Here is an 18,690-nt window from a genome sequence, read left to right as displayed (position 1 = left end):
CAGGCGCATTCACACACAAGAAAGAGTTGGCCTCTTGGGTGGGGATTTTGGTGTGTTGAGATTCTCTGATGGGATTCATGTGAGGTCTGGTTGCCAACAGAGGTTCTGAACCCTGGCTGCACCTTAGAACCAACTAGAAGGCTTTTAAACTTACTGATGCCCTTGCCCCATCCCCAAGAAATGCTCATTTTGTTTTATTTTGGGGAAGGGAGTGCTTTTTAAACGTTTTTTTTAGCTTTCCTGATGATTCCAGTGTGTAGCTACAGTTGTTCTGTGAGGAGCTGAAGTGTCGAGACTTGAGAAGAAAATTGGACAAGCCAAGCCTGAGGTGGGACCCAGGTCATGTGCCCAGCATTAATAATAGAGCACCCCTGCCCTGTTGGAGGGCTGGCCTGGACAGATGGGGTTACTGGGAGAGATATACTTCATTTTACTCACACTTTGAATAGAATTTGAATTGATTGTAATAGGATATTTTATAAATTGATAAAATTGAGGAAGATCAGGGTAAAACACTCTATATGTCAGTACCAACATATGAGGTGACTGGAACTCCTTCACGTTAAGAACTTCTTCCAACAGGGCGGCTGGAGTGCAAAGCCCTTCCTTGTAACTGGGCTTCAGACAGCCCCAGCCCACTGTTGAATTCCCTCAGAGGCGGCTGGCCCCTCTCCCTCCCTCAGAGGGTGGATTTGATTATTAACAATGGCCCTGTCATTTGGCACCCAGCCTGGTGAGTAAGCTGAGTAAGAGGGGAAACCTGGCCTTGGGTCAGAAAAACCAGGATAACAAATAGCTGGATTTTCTTATCTGTTCAGAGAATCCCCAGAAGCTGCAAAAATGGCAGCTTCCAGACTGTTTTGTGTGCAGTGGGTGTGACATTTATGGGGGTAGCACATTGTCATCTGAGCAGTCAGGACAGCAGTTCACAGCTTTATAGCTCTTGGGCTGGCAGATGCCTGCTCTGTGCACTGACCTGCCTCAAGTGACTGACTTCAGTGCTGGTGTGATCAGTGTGCTCCGAGGATGTTAGGGAGCACAGCTGCTGTGTAAAGGTCATGCCCCACCTGCCCTGAGATGGACCATACAGAAGGCTGGTGCAGGAATCCCACGGTCACCCAGGCGTTCCGGCACTTCTGCCTCTGCCAAGGCTGGTTTGTGTGCCTCCTCCACTCCCTGTGTTCATGGGGTCATTTGGATCCACTAGGAAGCTGCAAGTTATGTCTCTCAGCACTGTGCTAAATGCCCTCCATTCCTGCTAGGTGTAGACACTGTCAACCCGTTTTCACAGATGAGGAGAACTGAGGCTTTGAGAGGGTGAGATCTTGTGGCGGTGGAATGAGGTGTTAACCCAGGTGGCTCTATCTCTCTGTACTGTAGATCTGCGATCCATCTGGGCTTTAGACTGTCTACCTTGGTCTAGAGTCCGGCCATTAAAAAAATGTGATAAAGAGATTTTTAGGTAAATCTGTTAATTTCAGAAAGAAGTTATTTTTTTAGACAGAGCTTGTATTATGTACTCAGCTATAATTGTGCTCATTTCATAAACAGTGCATTCTTATTGATTTTAAAGGCCCTCTGCTAGGGACATGGTCTTATCTTCGAATATCTTAGAATGAAGATAAAAACCCAGAGAATGTGTGCATGAGTCACTGTGGCGTGTTTTATAGGACAAGGCTCCTTACAGTGCCTCTCAGAGAGGCTTGAGGAGCAGGACATTTCATCTGGGTTGTCAGGAAAGGCCCAGAGCAAAGGTGGGGTTGAGGAACAGTGGAGTGGAAAGGGGCAGATTCAAGAGACAGGATTTCTGGGCTGCAGAACTGCTCGGGGAAAAGAAGGGCCCAGGATTGGGAAGTGCAGGACTGTGAGAGTGCCTGCAGTCACCCACTGATTGGCCTTGGTGCTTAGTACTTGCTGAGGCTGGGATCATCTGTTGTGATGTTGGCTGGATTGTGAATAACCTCAAAAGGGATGTAAAAGAGCTGTCCACCAACCAAATGTGGCTAGTTAAATTTAAATTAATTAAAATTAAATAAAATTTACAATTTAGCCCCTCAGTCACACTAACCACATTTCAGGTGCTCAATAGCCATGTGTGGCTTGTGGCTACTGTATTGGACTGTGTATATATAAAACATTTCCCTCATCACAGAAAGTTCTGTTTAACAGTAGTGCTGTTAGACAGTGGTGCTGTAGTCCAAACTATGGCCTGTTGACCAAATCCAGCCCTCTGCCTGTTTTTGTGAATAAAGTTTTATTGGAACACAGGCCACACCCATTCATTTGCGTATTGTCTATAGCCACTTTCTCACCACAACAATAGATTTGAATAGTTGCAACAGAGACTTTATGGCCTGTAAAGCCTAAAATATTTGCTGTCTGGCCCATTACAGAAAAAGTTGGCAACCCCTGCTGTAGACCAGAGGGAACAATGGAAGGTTTTCAAGCTAGGAGTAACATAAATGATTGTATTTATGACCTAAGAGGATAACTCTGGTGGTGGTGTGTGGGCCAGATTGGTAGGGAGGCCCATTGGCAGTGACCTCCAAGGGTCCACATGAGAGATAACTAATGCCTTTCCCAGCAGGGATGGTCCCACTAATCTGTGGTCCATTTAATAAAACAACCATCACTGAAGTCCTTTCACTTCTTGGTTCTAACACTTATTAATTGGAGTCAGCGTTCTTAACTTAGTGTGTCCTGGACCCCTTTGGCTCTCAGAAGACTGCACTCTTTCTTTATGCATAAAATAATATGCATGGGGTTACAAACGAAACCGGTTATATTGAAATACAATTATCAGAAATAAATTTTGGGATATAGTAATAAACGCACATCTGTATTAGAATGTTTAATAACGAGATGTAGCAGTGAGTCTAGTAACTACCATTATTTTGATGTAGTGACGAGCCTAAGGGATATTTCAAGGTATCACCACCACTGTAATGTGATGGGAAAAGATCTGATTTTGTTGGTGACAAAACCACAGGTGTTCCTAGTACACCTGTGTTTTATGGTCTACATTCATAAGGGAAAGATACGCTACGTTTTAGTTAGAGGTTACTGCAAGCAAAGATTTAGCTTGTTTCCTACTCAAGTTCATAGACCTTACCCCGTCCAACCTTCCCCTGCAAGAGCCCCTGACTTAGACTGTCAGTCATAGGAAGCTGTGGGGCAATTGAAGATGGTGACTTGTCTTGCTAAATGTCCTGGACATTTGGCTTCATGGGAGATCGTATGGGAGGTTCCACTTCTGTCTACTTTGTGAGATATTGTTTACAGATATCATAAAGCATGATGCCAAAGGGGAAGGGAATGTGTCAGAGGAAGTTGAATCTTGAAGGATGGCTAAGAAAGAGCTAGGGAGCAAAAGGTGGGAGAGGAGGGCGTTCCGAGTAGAGGGAGCAGCCTGTGCAAAGACCTGGAGGGTCATGCCTTTGGATGCATGGACCAGGAACTGGAGCATAGGAGAGGGCGTGGAGAGGGCGTGAGGTGAGAGCAAGCTGGGGAGACGGGTGGAGACCAGCCGTGCGGAGCCTTGTGACCCTGCTGAGGGGTTCAGACATTGTTCCCAGTGCTGGGATATTTTACGACCTTAGGCCCTGAACCTTTCACATCAAATACAATAAACCATACCAACCTCTCACACTTAAGAAAAGGGTGTGTTTGTGTGTATTGCTGTAAAATAATTTGAATTTTTTAAACATAGTTTTCTTTTTTTGGTTATATTTGTGCTTTGTTTTATTATTTGGCCATGACTAAGCCCTTTATTTTACAATTGACTGGTTTCTCAAGAATCATAATGCATACTTGGGAATTCTTGTCATCTGAGAAAACTAACCTGTGACGCATTTGCAAATGTAATGAGATTTTTGTGAATACCGAAGTTAGCAGTTAGTGAGGAAGATGTAATGTTAAATGTAGGCATTTAATAAAGCATTTATTCACTTCAGTTTCTTTCAATTTTCTTATGTTTTGGGGCCAATCCCCCATGTCTGCCCCTACCCAGCTTTCAAATTGTTTTGTAGGACCTTAGGAAGGAGTTATGCCTGAGGAGTATGAGGGGGCCCTCCTGGGGCCAGTGGGAAGATTTGGGGAGAGTTTTGCTCTGTGAGTTTAGATGGAGTAGCCAGTAAAGGGGGCCTGACTTTTGCTGATGGCTGCGAACAATTTAGAGGTGGCCAGCAGGATTGGGAGAGAAAGGGGGTTTGGTGGGAGAGAGTGGTCAAGGATGAGTCCAGTCGGGTTTGGTAATTGGTTGACTGGGTGGGTGGTCATTTGGTAGGTGTTGTTGATCAGTGGTTGTCTGGTTGCTTGTTGATTGGTTGGTATTGATGGGTGGGTGGTTGGTGATTGGGTAGTTGATGGCAGTAGTTTCTTTCCTCTTCCTCTTCCTTTTCCTTTTCCTCTTTCTCGTGACAGGCATCATACAAGGTTCTAGGATCATAGTGATGCCAAAGACAGAGCCTGGACCCTGTCCCTAGGACACTTACATAACAGTTGACTAAATCCCAAATTTGGATCCAGTACTACACAGAAGTTTAGAGAGTGGATTTAATCAGCACTCAAGCTACATGGCTCCTTGCTATTATTGTTATGCGTATTTTATCCTTAAATAGCACTAGGAATGCTACTTGGATGTGTTTCCGTTATTATAGAAATGATTTTTACTAACTTTCACTAAGTTGTCCCCCCTCCCTTGCATAGGAGGTTTAGAGCTAAGTGGCAGTTGGTCGAGTTCTGGAGATTTCCCCTGTTCATGTAATTTGATATTCTCGTTGCCCACATCAGGACCACCCCCGCCCTTTCTCCCGACATAGGAGGCTGTCCAAATTACCAGGTTCTGTCTCTGACTCTTCCCACTTGGCAATACGTTGTCTGTGGATGAAGATTTTGATATTAGAAGCTCTAAAGCAAACCCAGAAAGGAGGAGGCTGGTTTTGGCCTGAATTCCTCTAAATCATTCCCCATTTTTAAGAATTATGGTTTGCACTAAAACTATGAGATGTTTCTTAGTGTGGTTTTTAAGTGAGTTGGTTATCATGAGAATTTTATAAACACGTTGTTAAGGGGTATGCTTCCGTTTACCACCCTTAATTAGGAATGATGTTTTGAGAGCCTGCCTTTGTCAACCTTTATCTGCAAAACTTGTTGCTTCCAAGTAGCAAGGTTTTAGTTTCTTAATCATTGTCACTGAAACAGTTGTAGATTAGAGAAAGCCTCAGTGACTTATTTCCTGTCGTCCTCTGGTGTCCCTGGCCTGTCTCCCTCACACCTACTAGTTTTAAAAACGTAGTCTCCCAGCCTTTGGGCGTATACGGGAGAAGTGTTTATAGAGGATCTGAAGGGCGATTTAAGGTAGAATTACCCAAAGTATCTTCTGGAGACTATTAGTGTCCTTCGAGAGAGTATTAAAAAAAGTTCCCTAGTCCAGTAAAGTTGGGAGGTTCTGTGTGACAGCCTAGTGCTCTCCTAGAGATTGTCAATGTATATTTGCGTATTAAAGGCTCTGAGAAGTCCTCTAGCAGTTTAAAATTGTTCAATTCCATATGTCCCTGCTTATTTGACCACAGAAACCCTTTTGTCTTAGAAAACTAGCTAACATCTAGTACAGTCTTTTCTAAGATGTGGTACTAAAAATGGCCTTAGGTGTTACACAACCTACATTTTAAAATTGTAACAGTTATGTATTTTCACATGTAGTTTAAAGAAAAAGTGAGTTGATTTAAGGAAAAAACACCCAAACCCTGGTGAATGGCCCAAGAGGTAAGAGGGTCGGCCCAGGTTTGTGAGTGTGGCCTGAGGGACAGGTGCTCCTTAGAGCCAGATTTAGGCAGAGCCGGTGTTCTTGCTGGGATGAGGAGCAGTTTCTGACTCAAATGTGGACTCTGTAGATGAAGAGCTGGTGATGAAGACATCTGACTGGGCTGTGTGTCTTCAGTAACGGCAGCAGCTGTGGTTGGGGCGATGCCTTGGATGTTTAGCATGTCACTTGCTTGCCCCACGCTTGGACAGTGTGCCTCAGAAATGTTAGAATGTGTTCCTGTGTTAGCAGCGAAGCTGAACTGCTATGTGCTTGGTCTGTTTATCTCACTGCCACTGCCGTTTATCGTGGGACAGAGGTCAGGGGCACGGTGATAAATCTCTTTTAGGAGGATGATGTAACCCTCAGCATTTATTTCCTCCTTGGCTTTTGCCAGTTTTGAAAGCCTTTGTAATAGCATCATGTCCATGTATGGGCCTCTTCCTTTGCAGCCCCATCCTGGGCTCCAGGCAGAATGGTCAACAGCAGATTCTGGAGTTGGATGGCCTGGATTCAAACCCCAACTCCACCACGTATGAGCTTTGTGAATTTGGGCTTAGTCTATCCGCTTATCAGTTTTTTAATCTGGAAAATGTAGCTAACAGTGGTACCTCGTAGGGCAGCTGTGAGAATTCAGTGGGGTAATTGCACTGGGCCAGGCCCTCAGTCTTCTTAATGTGTAACTGAGAGGCTGGGCCTCTGCATCATGGGAAGAGCACTCCCAGGGTACCAGGAAAGGGTGTGCAAAGGAGTCGGAAAGGTTGGTGGTTGATTTTTTGGTTGCTGGCTTGAAAAACATGCCTGAAGGCAACCAGATGACTCCATCTTCTTGCAATGTAATCTTCAACATGTTCTCTTCTGGCAAGCTGTTTGGAAATGGCAAAGGCCATCTCCTGAGGCAAGGAGACTGCTTGTCCAGGATGGTGTTTCCAGCTGAGGAATGGGAAGGCATTTGGATGGCCGCTGTGTGAAGGCTGAGCAGAGCAGATCACCAGACGGACAACCAGGCAAACCCACGAAATCTCCATGTATTTGTTTTGATGTTGAGAGGTAGCATCGCACCTGGTGAAAATCAAATATGGGATAAAAAAATGAGAGGCCAACTCCCTCTCCCGTTCCTCCCCACCCCGACTCCCTGCTCCTCCACCCAGAAGCAGCTGCACTGTTGGTGAACAGTTTCTTGTCTCTTTGAGAGATGTTCTGTGGATATGTGAGCCCAATGATGTAATTCCCCCAGCCACCTCTTTGCTCAAATGTGAACCTACCATACACTGTGCTTTCATCATTTGATAAAACCTGTCAGTTTTCCCACATCAGTGCCTACAGATCCTGACAAGCAATTTTATTCAAGTGAAGAGTTCCATAACATACACATTACTCTGTTTCTTTCTTTTTGGGAGTGTGTCAAAATTTATTATAAAAGTAATGTATGTAGCGTAGATTTTTAAAAAAATTCAAACAACACAGGAGCACGTAACAACAAAAAAAGGAATTCCATCTTTTGCCATATACCGAGTCTTCTTCCCAGAGAGAGCCAGTGAGCACAGTTTGGTGTGCATGCTTCCAGATCTTCCTGTTCAGATGCAGAATCATGTCTTTTCAAAAACAGAATTGCATGATCTATACTTTTCTACAAATTGTTCTGTTCCCTTAATATAGCAGGGAGGCCTGTCCCTATTGGAACAAACAAATCTTTCTCATCCTTTTCAAAGCAGCCTGTTATTCTCTTGCCTGAAAGTTCTGTAAAGTTTATTTTAACTATTTATTTTCGGGGAAGTGTTTAAGTTGCTTTCAGTTTTATTCCCCTGTTATATTATGTTAAGGAACTGCCTTAACGCATAAAGATCGCTTTAGTACCCAAACCTCTCCCACTCCCCATTAGAAAAAGAAATCCTGATAGGGAACTTTCTTGAATACTTTGTGCTTCAAATTGAGTTTATTGACCTTGCATTTAATTTTCTGTCAGCAGTGGCCCAGCCAGGCCCCTGCAGACTGCTCAGGAATCTGCTGGAGGAGTCGGGGTGGCCTGCAGATTTTAGCAAACTGCCAGTTCATTCAGCAGCTCTCTGAGCAAAGAACATCTTGATTCTATCAGCCTTAATCCCGGGTCCCTGATGGGCCGGCCCTTGTGGTCTTCGGCAGATGGAATGCTCGGCTGTGTTGGAAGTCTGCGTTCTGGGGTATTCGACTCTGAGCAATCTTGAACCAGAATTGAATGGCATTGAATCTTTTACAATGCTAATGGGGCACCGTTGGTCCCCAAACTTGTGTGTGTTTATGATATTATAGTAATATAACAGTAGTTGTAACGGCCCCTACTGATACGGTGGCACCCTCATCGGGCAGAATACTACCTGCTTTACTATATTATCTCCCAAAAGTTCAATGAGTTGAGTCCACTTATGACTCTCATCTTACAGATGAGCAGGGAAGTGACCCACCCTAGTCTCACAGCCAATAAATGGCTGTGCTTGGGAGGGGAACCAGGCTTCTCTGACTACCAGGCAAGGCCTCTGAATTCTAACTGCCCCCTCGTGACTAACTTAGTGTCCCTGGTCCCTGGGTTACTTGGCTACCTTTGTGTAAGTGGGTTTAGTTTTGCCCATGCCCATGCTCTTTATGAGTGGCTGTTGGTGGTATGGAATTCCACCCACCAGGGAAGTCCAGTGTCTGGGCTGAGAGAGCTGTGTTATGATTGAGTGGCACGTGTGTCTTGAGGCCTCCTCCTGTAATTGTGGGTTAAAGGTCCAAATTTGGGGGTACAAATTCGAGGCTTCAACTGAGCTAAAGACCTGGTACACGGAAGAACTGTCCAAAAAGTGACAATATAGGTAAAGCAAGGAATGTGCCCCCGTATCTGTCCTTTGAGAATTTCCTTTCCTCCAACTTCGTTCTCTTTCTGTTGATAATGGTGAGAGCCAGCAGTTATAAATTATTTGGAATTTCCCTCAGCTTGGTTCCTATTCAAGACTTTAAATTGGAAGTTTTGTTCCTTTTATGACTTCATAATCTTTGGGCAGGCTGCCATTTCTGTAACAGGCTTATATGAGTTGTAACATGAGGTGAGGTATGGGGGGGAAAATGCAAACTGATTTCTCCCCTTTCAAACTGAGGAAGCCACCTTGATCTGATTTTGCAACAAGGCTCAACTTTTAAAGTTTGCAGTGGAAGGATGAATACCTATCCTATTCATCATTTTTCTTCTTCTTCTTTTTAACTTTTACTGTTAATTATAAAAGAAAAAAAAAACCCCTCAGGAAACATGGCCTAGCATGAGAAACAAAAGGTGAAAAAATGTTTTCTTCTTTTTTCTCTTCAAAGATCTTCCATGTCTTGCCCTGGAGAAGGGGTGGGAGGGACACACCTGTTTTCACTATACTAATGTTGTCATCTCTTTGTGGAGTGTTTTAATGCCTATTTAACTTATTTTCTTACTTAAAAGCATACTTTTCATCCCGCACAGGGCCTGGCAGGCAGTAGGCAGTTAGGAACTTATTTGTTGGGTGCAAGAACAGACGAATAGAACAAATTGAGGTTTCAAGTATATGAGTCACCCTAATTTCTGTTTTCCAGGGAAAGCACAGGTTAATAGGTTTGGCTAAATAAGCGCAGGGCTGCCTCTTCTCCTGTCTTCACGTGTCAGGCAGTGGGGCATGCACGGTGGAACTCCCAGATGCAGGGACAGGGCCGTGATGGTTAGAATCCGCAGTTCCTAGGGTGCAGTGGAGGCTGAGTAAGACATGGTTGAGAAAGGAAACTAAAATACTCCAGCTCTGCCTTCTGCTTGCACCTCCCAGGCCTTATGCTATCACTTTCTATGCTGTTCATCCTCCATGTTTTTCTTCCGGAACCTTGGCAGTTTAGTGATGGTGGGAATGATTGGGGCAGGTAGAAGTTCAGAGGCCCTGTGCCTCCAAGCACAGCTCCTTACTGGATATGGGGCCTGGATGTGGGTAAAAGCTATCCTCATTGGGCTGCTGTGAGGGTTCCATGAGGGGATGCCTGAGGCCCAGGCCTAGGCCTGGGGGAGAGGTCTGGAAGACAGAGAGCTGCTGTCACATTCTGGTTGCTGTTGATGTAAGGAGAGGAGGTGCTTAGGAGTCTTTCCCCATGTGGTTCCCCCTGCCCTCACTCCTTTCCTCAGGGGCCTCCCTGGGGGCTGCACACGCATGCACAGGGTGGACAGTGAGCTGTGCTTCAGGTGAGGTGGGCTCGCCACATGACAGGCTGAGCCAGAGTCAGAAGGTGACGAGGACCTCCGTTCACAGCCATGTTTATTATTTCAGCTGGACGTGTTCTCAGCAGTTGTGGCTAGAAGCTGTGAATGAGAGACAGACACCATCATGCTGAGGCCTTGCGAGCTTGCGCTGGGGTTTACCCACACCTCCCAGGGGCTGGACTCTGCTGCTCAGGCTCGGGAGTCCTGGGGCCCCTGTCCTGCTAGTCGCCCAGGACAATTTAGTGGCAGTAGTGGCATCAGTTAGTGCGGGGACCGGTAGCTTTGGGGTCTAAACCTAGTTTAGGATGCACTGCTTAGACCATTTTGGAGTATCTTTCCTTTTTTTGTTTTTTCATCTTTCTAACATGGTTAGAATCCTTGTTCTAACATTTCAAGGCTTTCCCAATAATACTAAGTGGGATGAGATTTACTAACTTCTAGGCGCTTTGATAGACCCATCTCATTTCGTCCAGTGTGGCTTTGCTGCTAGATAAAAAGTAATTCTCAAAAGTGATAAAAACTCAAAAGTAGCGTTGAAAAGAAAGCCGACTGGGTGATGTAAATGCAACTTTTAAATAAAGGATGCCTCTTAACCAGAAAATAGGGTGTTTGGGATAAATTACAAAGCAGTACATCATCATATATCTGATCTGAAAGTCCCCCCAAAGCTCTATACCAAAGTAAAAATAAGGTATTTATGAAATAATTTCTTTCAATATTCCAGGCAAGAATTGTCTAGTAAATGAGAGAGAACAGAAGGAATAGTTGGCAAAGTAGGAAATGTGAAGTCTAAGCTTGTGCATAAGGAATGTGTTATGGGCCTATAGTAGAAATCAGGGATTTGGGAATGTTTAGTCAATTCTGTTGCAGAGAAATCTCTGTCACCACTCCCCATGCCACGCCCAGGGCAGGCATTGCTGATCTGCGCAGTAACCTTCCTCGCTAAGCCTCTGTTCCCCATGCCTTATTCACAGCTGACCTTGGTAACCCATTTTGGCAGTCTTTCTTGCTGAATCCAGATAGGGCTTCAGACTCCTTAACACAGTGAAAGAATTTTCACCTCACGTGCCAACATTATTTGCCATCCCTGGTCTATTGTATCATCTTTTGAAAAATTGTTAACATAGAAAGCCTTTCCAAATGAACTCTTTATTAACTGAACCCTGACATAGTGATGTATAAAAATTGCTAGCTCGAACAGCTCCTTTGTCATCCTTGAGTAATTCATGAGCAGGAAAATGAATTGGAACTCCGGCTGACCCCACTGTTCCGACCCACCCTTATTTTATTGTGGTCTGTATTTTATTTTCCCGATAGAAATAGGCCCACGTGACTTCAGGTCTTTAAGGCCCAGAACATTCTCTTGTTATAAACTGCTGTAACAAAGAGATTTAAAAAGGCTACTCACCAGTCCTGTGAAGGTGTGGACTATGGTCATCCCCATTTGGTAGATGAGGACAAATCAGGCTCAGAGGGGGTGGACGGATTGTTCAAAGTGTGACACTCCTGGTTCCAGAACCTATACTTGCAAACCACCCTGCCACACTGCCTCTCAGCGGGTAACAGAGATGAGAGGGCAAGGAGCAGAGCCTGTGGCAGCCTGTTCCCCAGATGGCCAAGTCGTAGTGTGTCTTGGTGAATTGTCCTCAGGTGCCCTAGAAAGAGGTTTTCTGAAACCCTTCCCGCTCCTCGGTTCCTGCAGAGTTGCTTGGCTGTTTCTGACCCAGCAGCCAGCTGCATTGCGGCTAATGGATGACCTGCAGTCCTCACTCAGGAGAGCAAAATGTGGAGTGATGTCCACCCAGGCCTGTCCTCCTGGGTCCCCACCCCTGCCACCCTACTTAATTGGTAACAGCCAGGAGAGAAGGTTGTCACAGTGCACGTAGAAGGCGTGCAGATGGTTCATGGGTGTGGCGCTCCTAATATGAGTAGAAAGAGATGAAAGCTCACTATCTCCTTTACCTCGGGGGAACTTATCCACAAAGGGGATGTTTCCAAGATGCTTCTGGAGATTGTCTGAAAATAGTTGGTCTCCACCCCGGTAAATGCAGCCATTCTAGAATGCTGTTCAACAAGGCCTGGAGAATCGATGTACTGAAACGATGTGAAGACGTTCCCTCCTTGAATTTGCAGTAGCTCAAATTAACTTTCTGGCTATTTAAAAAAAAAAAAAAAAAAGCCACTGCCCTCACTTACAAGCAACACTGGATGATTTTAAGTAGTTCCAGGAGGTGTATGTGGTTTGAGGGTCTGCCTTGCCCAGAGCCAGGGCCAAACTCCTTAGGGATTGTGATTGGTTGTGATTTGGGGAGGAGAAACTTGCATCCAGATTCCAACCCCTTGACGATCTGAGCAGATTCTAGGAGGTCGGGCAGGCGTGGCAGGCGTTGGCTTGTTTTATTCCTGAAAGAGGATCTCAGTAACCCAAGGAGGTGGAATCCTGCTGGAGAGGCTTCCGCCTGGCCTGGCCTCTTCCTCCTTTTACATTTCTGCACCGTGTTTACACTCAACATAAACATCGCAGAGCACACTCACGTCGGAAAGTTCTGTAGTCCGCTGTGATGACTGCACGTCGGCACCATGACGCTGTAGCGTTTCATTTTCAAGGCGCTGGGAGTCTCCTATTTCATGTGGGTGGGAATGGGGGAGGCCTTTCGGGCAAGTCGCCATCTTTTTATTGTTCCAAGAGTTTGGTGAAGTATTTGAACCTTCACTTGTCAAAATCATTTGGAATGAGGACCCTTCTCCCTCCAGCTTCTTAGAATAGCTGAACGAAGGTATCATTTATCCCAGTGAGACCCTAATGGGGGCTTTCCTTTTGGACACCCACCTTGAATTCATTGGAAACAGAAGTTCTGGGCATTATATTTGTCATAAATTTGGCTCAGACTTTTACTGGGTCATATTTCCCCCAAAATCTTTTTGAAAAAGACTCGTGTCTCATTCCTTTAGACCAACATGTGTAAGCTGGTTAAAAAATAGAGCAAACTGGTTTCATGTTTTGATTTATGAACGAAATCTGCAAGTTTGCATTCAAAAAGCATTTAACACATAACTCAGGAAAGTTTGAGCTTTGCGGCCCGCTGGATGAGACTTTGGCCTGTTTAGACCCCGCCTGATCCACCAGCATTATCCTGACTAGCGATAAGCAGACATCCACGTTACTTCCTTTTTTTGCTTCCCCCGCCCTCACCCCCCTTCTGAAGACTTCTCTTCTCCCTTTAGCTTGAATAAAGAAAACTGGCAGGGAAATTGTTTGACCTGGAACTTCTTATGATCAATAGGTAGTAACTCAGTAATCAATAGCACTTCAAAGACAACCTTATACCAGGCCATCTAAACCAAAAAATTCAGTCACAATCAAGGACTGCCAGCTGGAGAAACGTGTGGTCCATGGGATGAATTCCTTGGATATCCGAGTTCTGTGCAAAGTCCAGTGTTTTATGCACATTAGTGCTGCTTTATTGACCACAGGACCTCAGAAGCAGAGCTGGCTTCATGGTCACACGATCTGTGCACCTGTACAGGGCCTCGTGCTCAGAAGGCCCCGTGCTTGCTTTAAGGCTGTGCTGTTGCCATCTTGAAATTCTTAATACTTTTTGGACAAGCAGCCCTGCATTTTCATTTGTCACTGGGTTACCTGGACAGTCCTGCTTACAAGTTATCACTTATATAATTCGTTACATAGAAAATCCCTGGGCACCTTAACTTTGAGTGAGGATTGCTCAAATATAGTTTGTCTTACCAGCCAGGTCATGATAGTCTTACTTTGTCCAGTTTTAGATGATCAAGTTTTTTTATGACTGAATCTGCAACTGTAAAATTACCTTTGGTTTCTGTGGGTTTGGGTGTGGGCTTTTAAGAGGGCCTTTTCTGGTAAGAGGATGTAACAATAAACAATAATCGGGTTAACTTAAAAAAAATGAAGCCCCCACCCTTTCGGTTTTGAGTGGTGTGCCATTTACTCCTTATCAGCATGTGAGTATATTTTTCATGTGGTTGTAGTTGGGTTTCATTAAGTGCGGTTTGATGTGTGTTTAACCGACATTCAGGTGGCTTGTGGTGGATGGGTGCGACAGGGTGAGGGGAACTCCCAGATGAAGAAGGCTAGTTACTCCCCAGCAGGTGTGCACAGTCCTGGAGTTGGGGTGGGAGGCTGAGGAGCAAATAGTCCTTGTCTTGAGGGAGAGGACCCTGACACGATCACACATACACTGGCGGGAGTGAAGGGCTGCTAACATTTGGATCTGGATCTCAAATGATGAATGATGATTTGTCCCACAGGAGGATGGGGTGAAGGGTCTTCCCATCAAAGGGAGTACAGAACACGTGGAGAGGTCCGGGGGTTCAAAGCAAGATGTGATCCAGGAACAAGGAGTCTTGGAGCCTGGAATGTGAAGTGTAGTGGGTGGGGTAACAAGGGTGAAAAGCAGGCTGGATGGAGGTTGTGTAGGTCTCTGAAGGTGGTATATGTTTAAGGAGTTTGACTGTGGGCAGCAGGGACCATTGGTGAATTTGGAAGCACAAAGGTACCTGACTAGAAAGATGGTTTTGGGGTTATATGAATGGTGATTCGGCTTCATGGATGTCAAGGACTCTGAGAGGCAAGGAGGGGCCGCATATTTTTTTGGGAGGGTATGGAAAAGGATTTGCCAAGAGATTTACATAGGGAGAGAATCCGTACATTGTGGAAACTACAACCAGGGTTTTGAAGGAGGAGTACAAGATGGTAATGTTTTCAGATTGAGGTCTTGGTAGAATAGGGGGTTACTATAGAGAATGTTTGTTGGGGAAAGGGTATAGGAAATCGAGAGAGAGAATATAAGATAATATTTGAATTTTGATGGGTGTAGATGGAGCTTATAAAGAGGACACAGAGCTGCAGAGAAGTCAAGGGGAGTGGAAAGTGGAAACCAATGGCAGTAAGATTCCTAAAAGGGACTGGCCAGGGGTATGGCATATTCTTTTAAGCTAAGAGAGGACTTACACAGCGGCCATGACTTTGGCCAGTTCCATATCCTGCCAACAGAAACTTTGTCCAATTGGATTTGTTTAACTATTAATGACTTTCTCTTATGAATGACTAACTTGTCAGAGTAGCAGAAATGAAAACGATTAGTAACATCCAGTGTTGGTGGAATTTGCGGGGAAACTGGCCTCGTATACCTGTAGATAAGTGTTTAAACAGAAACACCTTTTTATAGGGAAAAGATATCTAGGACATATTGATTAGTGGAAATAAAAATTTCAAGACCTGTTGTATGGTATGATATAAATTCAGGGCAGCAAACACATATATATATGTGTATACACACACACCCAATCTGGTAAACTATATACCACCAGGTAAACAAGTGGTTATCTCTGGAATGCAACCACCTCTTTTTCTTGTCTGTAATTCTGAAATGATTTCTTTAAATTTTAAAAGTTCTTTTTATTATGGAAAATTCCAAACATACGCAATTGTAAAAACAATAGTATAATCTATTCCCCAATGAGCCAATGACACCAGTTAACATTTTGGAATCTTATTTCATCTGTTCTCATCCTCAAGTATTTTGAAGCATATTCCAGCATTACATCCTTTCACTCTTTAATATCTCAGTACAATTCTCTAACAAATGAAGATCTCCTTTACTTTTTTACAAAGAGTGTGAGTCTCTGTAACCCAGAGCAATGACCAAGCCTCTGCCTCTCTCCTCAGATAGCAAAGCCATCGTGGATGGGAACCTGAAGCTCATCTTGGGCCTGGTGTGGACACTGATCCTCCACTACTCCATCTCCATGCCCGTGTGGGAGGATGAAGGGGATGATGATGCCAAGAAGCAGACGCCAAAGCAGAGGCTGCTGGGATGGATTCAGAACAAGATCCCCTACTTGCCCATCACTAACTTTAACCAGAACTGGCAAGATGGCAAAGCCCTGGGAGCCCTGGTAGACAGCTGTGCTCCAGGTAAGTGCCCATGGCAGCCTAAACCATCTCTTTGGGGTGGGGGTCTCTGGGCCCCTAAACCTCTTGGTTTTCAATGAGGAAGCTAGGTTTGCTGGCGTTGGTATATTTCTTCTGGTTTTAGCCCATGGTAATACAGCTAAGGGAACTGAAAATGGCTTCATTTACCTTTCCAATGTCAGGTCTTATAGATATTGACTTCTTTGAGCATTGAATACAGTTATTTATTCAGATTCCCAATGAAGGCCTTAGTGCCTAGAGTAGGCCTCGGGTTTAGCTTCCAGACTCCAATGTCTTGCTTCTTCACACACTTGGTGCTTAGTTTCCCGTTGGCTTCAGCAGGAACATGTGACCCTGTTAGGTGGATTGGCATGCAAATCTAAAAACTTCCATTGAGTGGAAAGTCCCTGTTTTTATTGACCACTGGGTTGACTATATATGGCTTTCTCCACCCTTTTCTTTCTGCATTGCTGTGAAAAAGTGTTTGGTTGGGATCCAGCTGGAGCCTTTTCCACCCTTTTCTGAGTGGTTGAGTGTACACCAAGGTAGTAATTATCCTCATTGGAGGGTTTAGATTAATGGGTAGAGCTTGCTGATATACATTCAGTAGAAAAACCAGAGCCTGTGTTTATATACATCCCCCAAAATTGTTTTTAATAAAAAATCTACTATAATAATCATATTTTCCGTTTACCGAGTGCTCTGTATGTGCAGGGCACATTAGTATTTAAGTAAGTTAGTGGTTCTCAACATGCTCAAAGCAGAATCAGCTAGTGTTAGTTGGATGGGGAAAGAGGGCTGACTGGAGGCCTCATTTTCCTTGAGAGTCTATAAGCTAATGTCATCCAGAAATAACTCAAAGTTTAGCATTAGTTCATTTCCCAGTGCCCTCTTCCTTGCTTCCACCCAAAGACACATTTTAGGATACCTCTTTCCAGTTTAAATCTGGGGATTTTTACTCCAATCCTGTACTTCTGGTGCTTACAAAGGTTTCTAAGATAACTCTAGGTTTTGGCCTGTGAATAAGTGTATTTTTTTAATTATACGGGATGCTAGTCCATTCTTTTCAGGTATGTCCAGGGACAGGATTGTGATATTGTGACTTATAATAAGAAATATATATATTTGGTCTTCATCCTCTTTCCTGGAGCAGAGCTCTGAAAACCCTTGGAATTTCCTAAGTGATAAGAGCCATGACAATGATATCTTTCAACCACACCTGAGTTTGTGTTAATGAGGTGACTTTTCAAAAGCCCTAAGGATGGGGCCTGATTGTGAGGTGAACCAACCACATGATTCGAGGGTTGGAACTTTCAGCCCCATTTCAGACTCCAAGGGCTGAAAGTTGGGTGAGCCACCCATGGCCAGTGATTTAATCAACCGTGACTACATAATGAAGCCTCCACAAAAGACTCTGAACTGTGAGGATCAGGGAGCTTTTGGGTTGGTAAACACATGGAGGTGCTGGGAGGGTGGTGCACCTAGAGAGGGCATGGAAGCTCCTCACTCCTGCTTTCATACCTTGCCCTGTGTGTCTGTTCCATCCAGCTGTTCCTGAGTTATATCCTTTTATAGTAAACTAGTAATTTACTAAGTAAACTGTTTTCCTGAGTTCTGTGAGCCACTCTAGTAAATGATCAAAGCTGAGGAGGGGTGGTGGGAACCTCCCGATTTGTAGCTGGTCAATCAGAAGCCCAGGTGACAACCTGGACTTGCAGTTGGCACCTGAAGGAGGGGAGGGGGCAGTCTTGTGGGACTGAGCCCTTAACCTGTGGGGTCTGACACAGTCTCCACATAGATAGTATCAGATTTGAGTTAAATCATAGGACACCCAGCTGGTGTCAGCTCTACACATTTGATGACCACAGTACAAAAGTGTGAGTGTGGTAGCTCAGAAAAATCTCTCCTGCAAAAAGGCACCAGGCCCAAATGGTTTTACAGGCTTTGCTTATTTAGTCATACCACACCTTCAAGGAATGGGTAATCCCCATTTTAATGCAAGAAAATAGCCCGAAGGAGGTCGCAGCTTCATCTCAGAACAGTTTCCACTGTGGCATACTCACATCTCTGCCCATAAAGTATATAATTCACTAAGATTTTTGGAAGAACTTGTTCTCTGAATTAAGATACCAAGTGGGCTTAATGTAAGTACATGGCTTCCTTTAATCTCTTCAGTCAGCTAAGACTAACAGAATCTTTTGTGTTATGTTAACAGGTCTGTGCCCAGACTGGGAGTCCTGGGACCCACGAAAGCCTGTGGATAATGCACGAGAAGCCATGCAACAGGCAGATGACTGGCTGGGTGTCCCACAGGTATATATACAAGCGTGCAACATCCCACGAGGTTGTTTCTACCCTGTAGCTTGTTCTGGCACTCTTGATGCCTCCTTGAGTCTGGCAGTCAGTCTGACCTCAACGTTGACCTTCAAGGAGCATTGCCTGTGGCACTCTCCCATCTTCCTCAGTTTACCCATAATAATAGATTTTCATTGACTTGTTTGCTTCTAGAGCATTCAGAAATTGTCATGTCACTCTTTGTCACATGTGACAGATTTTGTAGTATTTCTGCTCCAAAGATCTCGAAGTTTATCTCTGGACATCAGACTGCAAATGGGGACCTTAACAATTAATTTGAACTGTAAGAAATTGCTAATATTTGACCACTTTTTTACATATCTAAAAAGTTTTTTTTAATCGAATATCTTAAGGAAAGTCACA

At 44.5% G+C, this 18,690-nt stretch overlaps 1 protein-coding gene across 7 annotated transcripts in view; it reads left to right on the top strand.

Moving 5' to 3' along the window:
• FLNB (filamin B) overlaps nucleotides 1–18,690 on the top strand; it is a 132,888-nt gene that overhangs the window by 35,043 nt on the left and 79,155 nt on the right. For all 7 annotated transcript variants that reach the window (XM_070493637.1, XM_070493639.1, XM_070493636.1 and 4 more), the window contains exons 2-3: nucleotides 15,727–15,975; nucleotides 18,188–18,285. In XM_070493637.1, coding sequence (XP_070349738.1) covers nucleotides 15,727–15,975; nucleotides 18,188–18,285 — 347 coding nt within the window. The remainder of the gene's footprint in view (nucleotides 1–15,726; nucleotides 15,976–18,187; nucleotides 18,286–18,690) is intronic.

Source organism: Equus asinus, chromosome 21, assembly GCF_041296235.1.
Source record: "Equus asinus isolate D_3611 breed Donkey chromosome 21, EquAss-T2T_v2, whole genome shotgun sequence".
Classification (NCBI taxonomy): Eukaryota; Metazoa; Chordata; class Mammalia; order Perissodactyla; family Equidae; genus Equus; species Equus asinus.
Note: the sequence above shows the minus strand (reverse complement) of the source record. Positions and strands in the feature narration are given on the sequence as shown.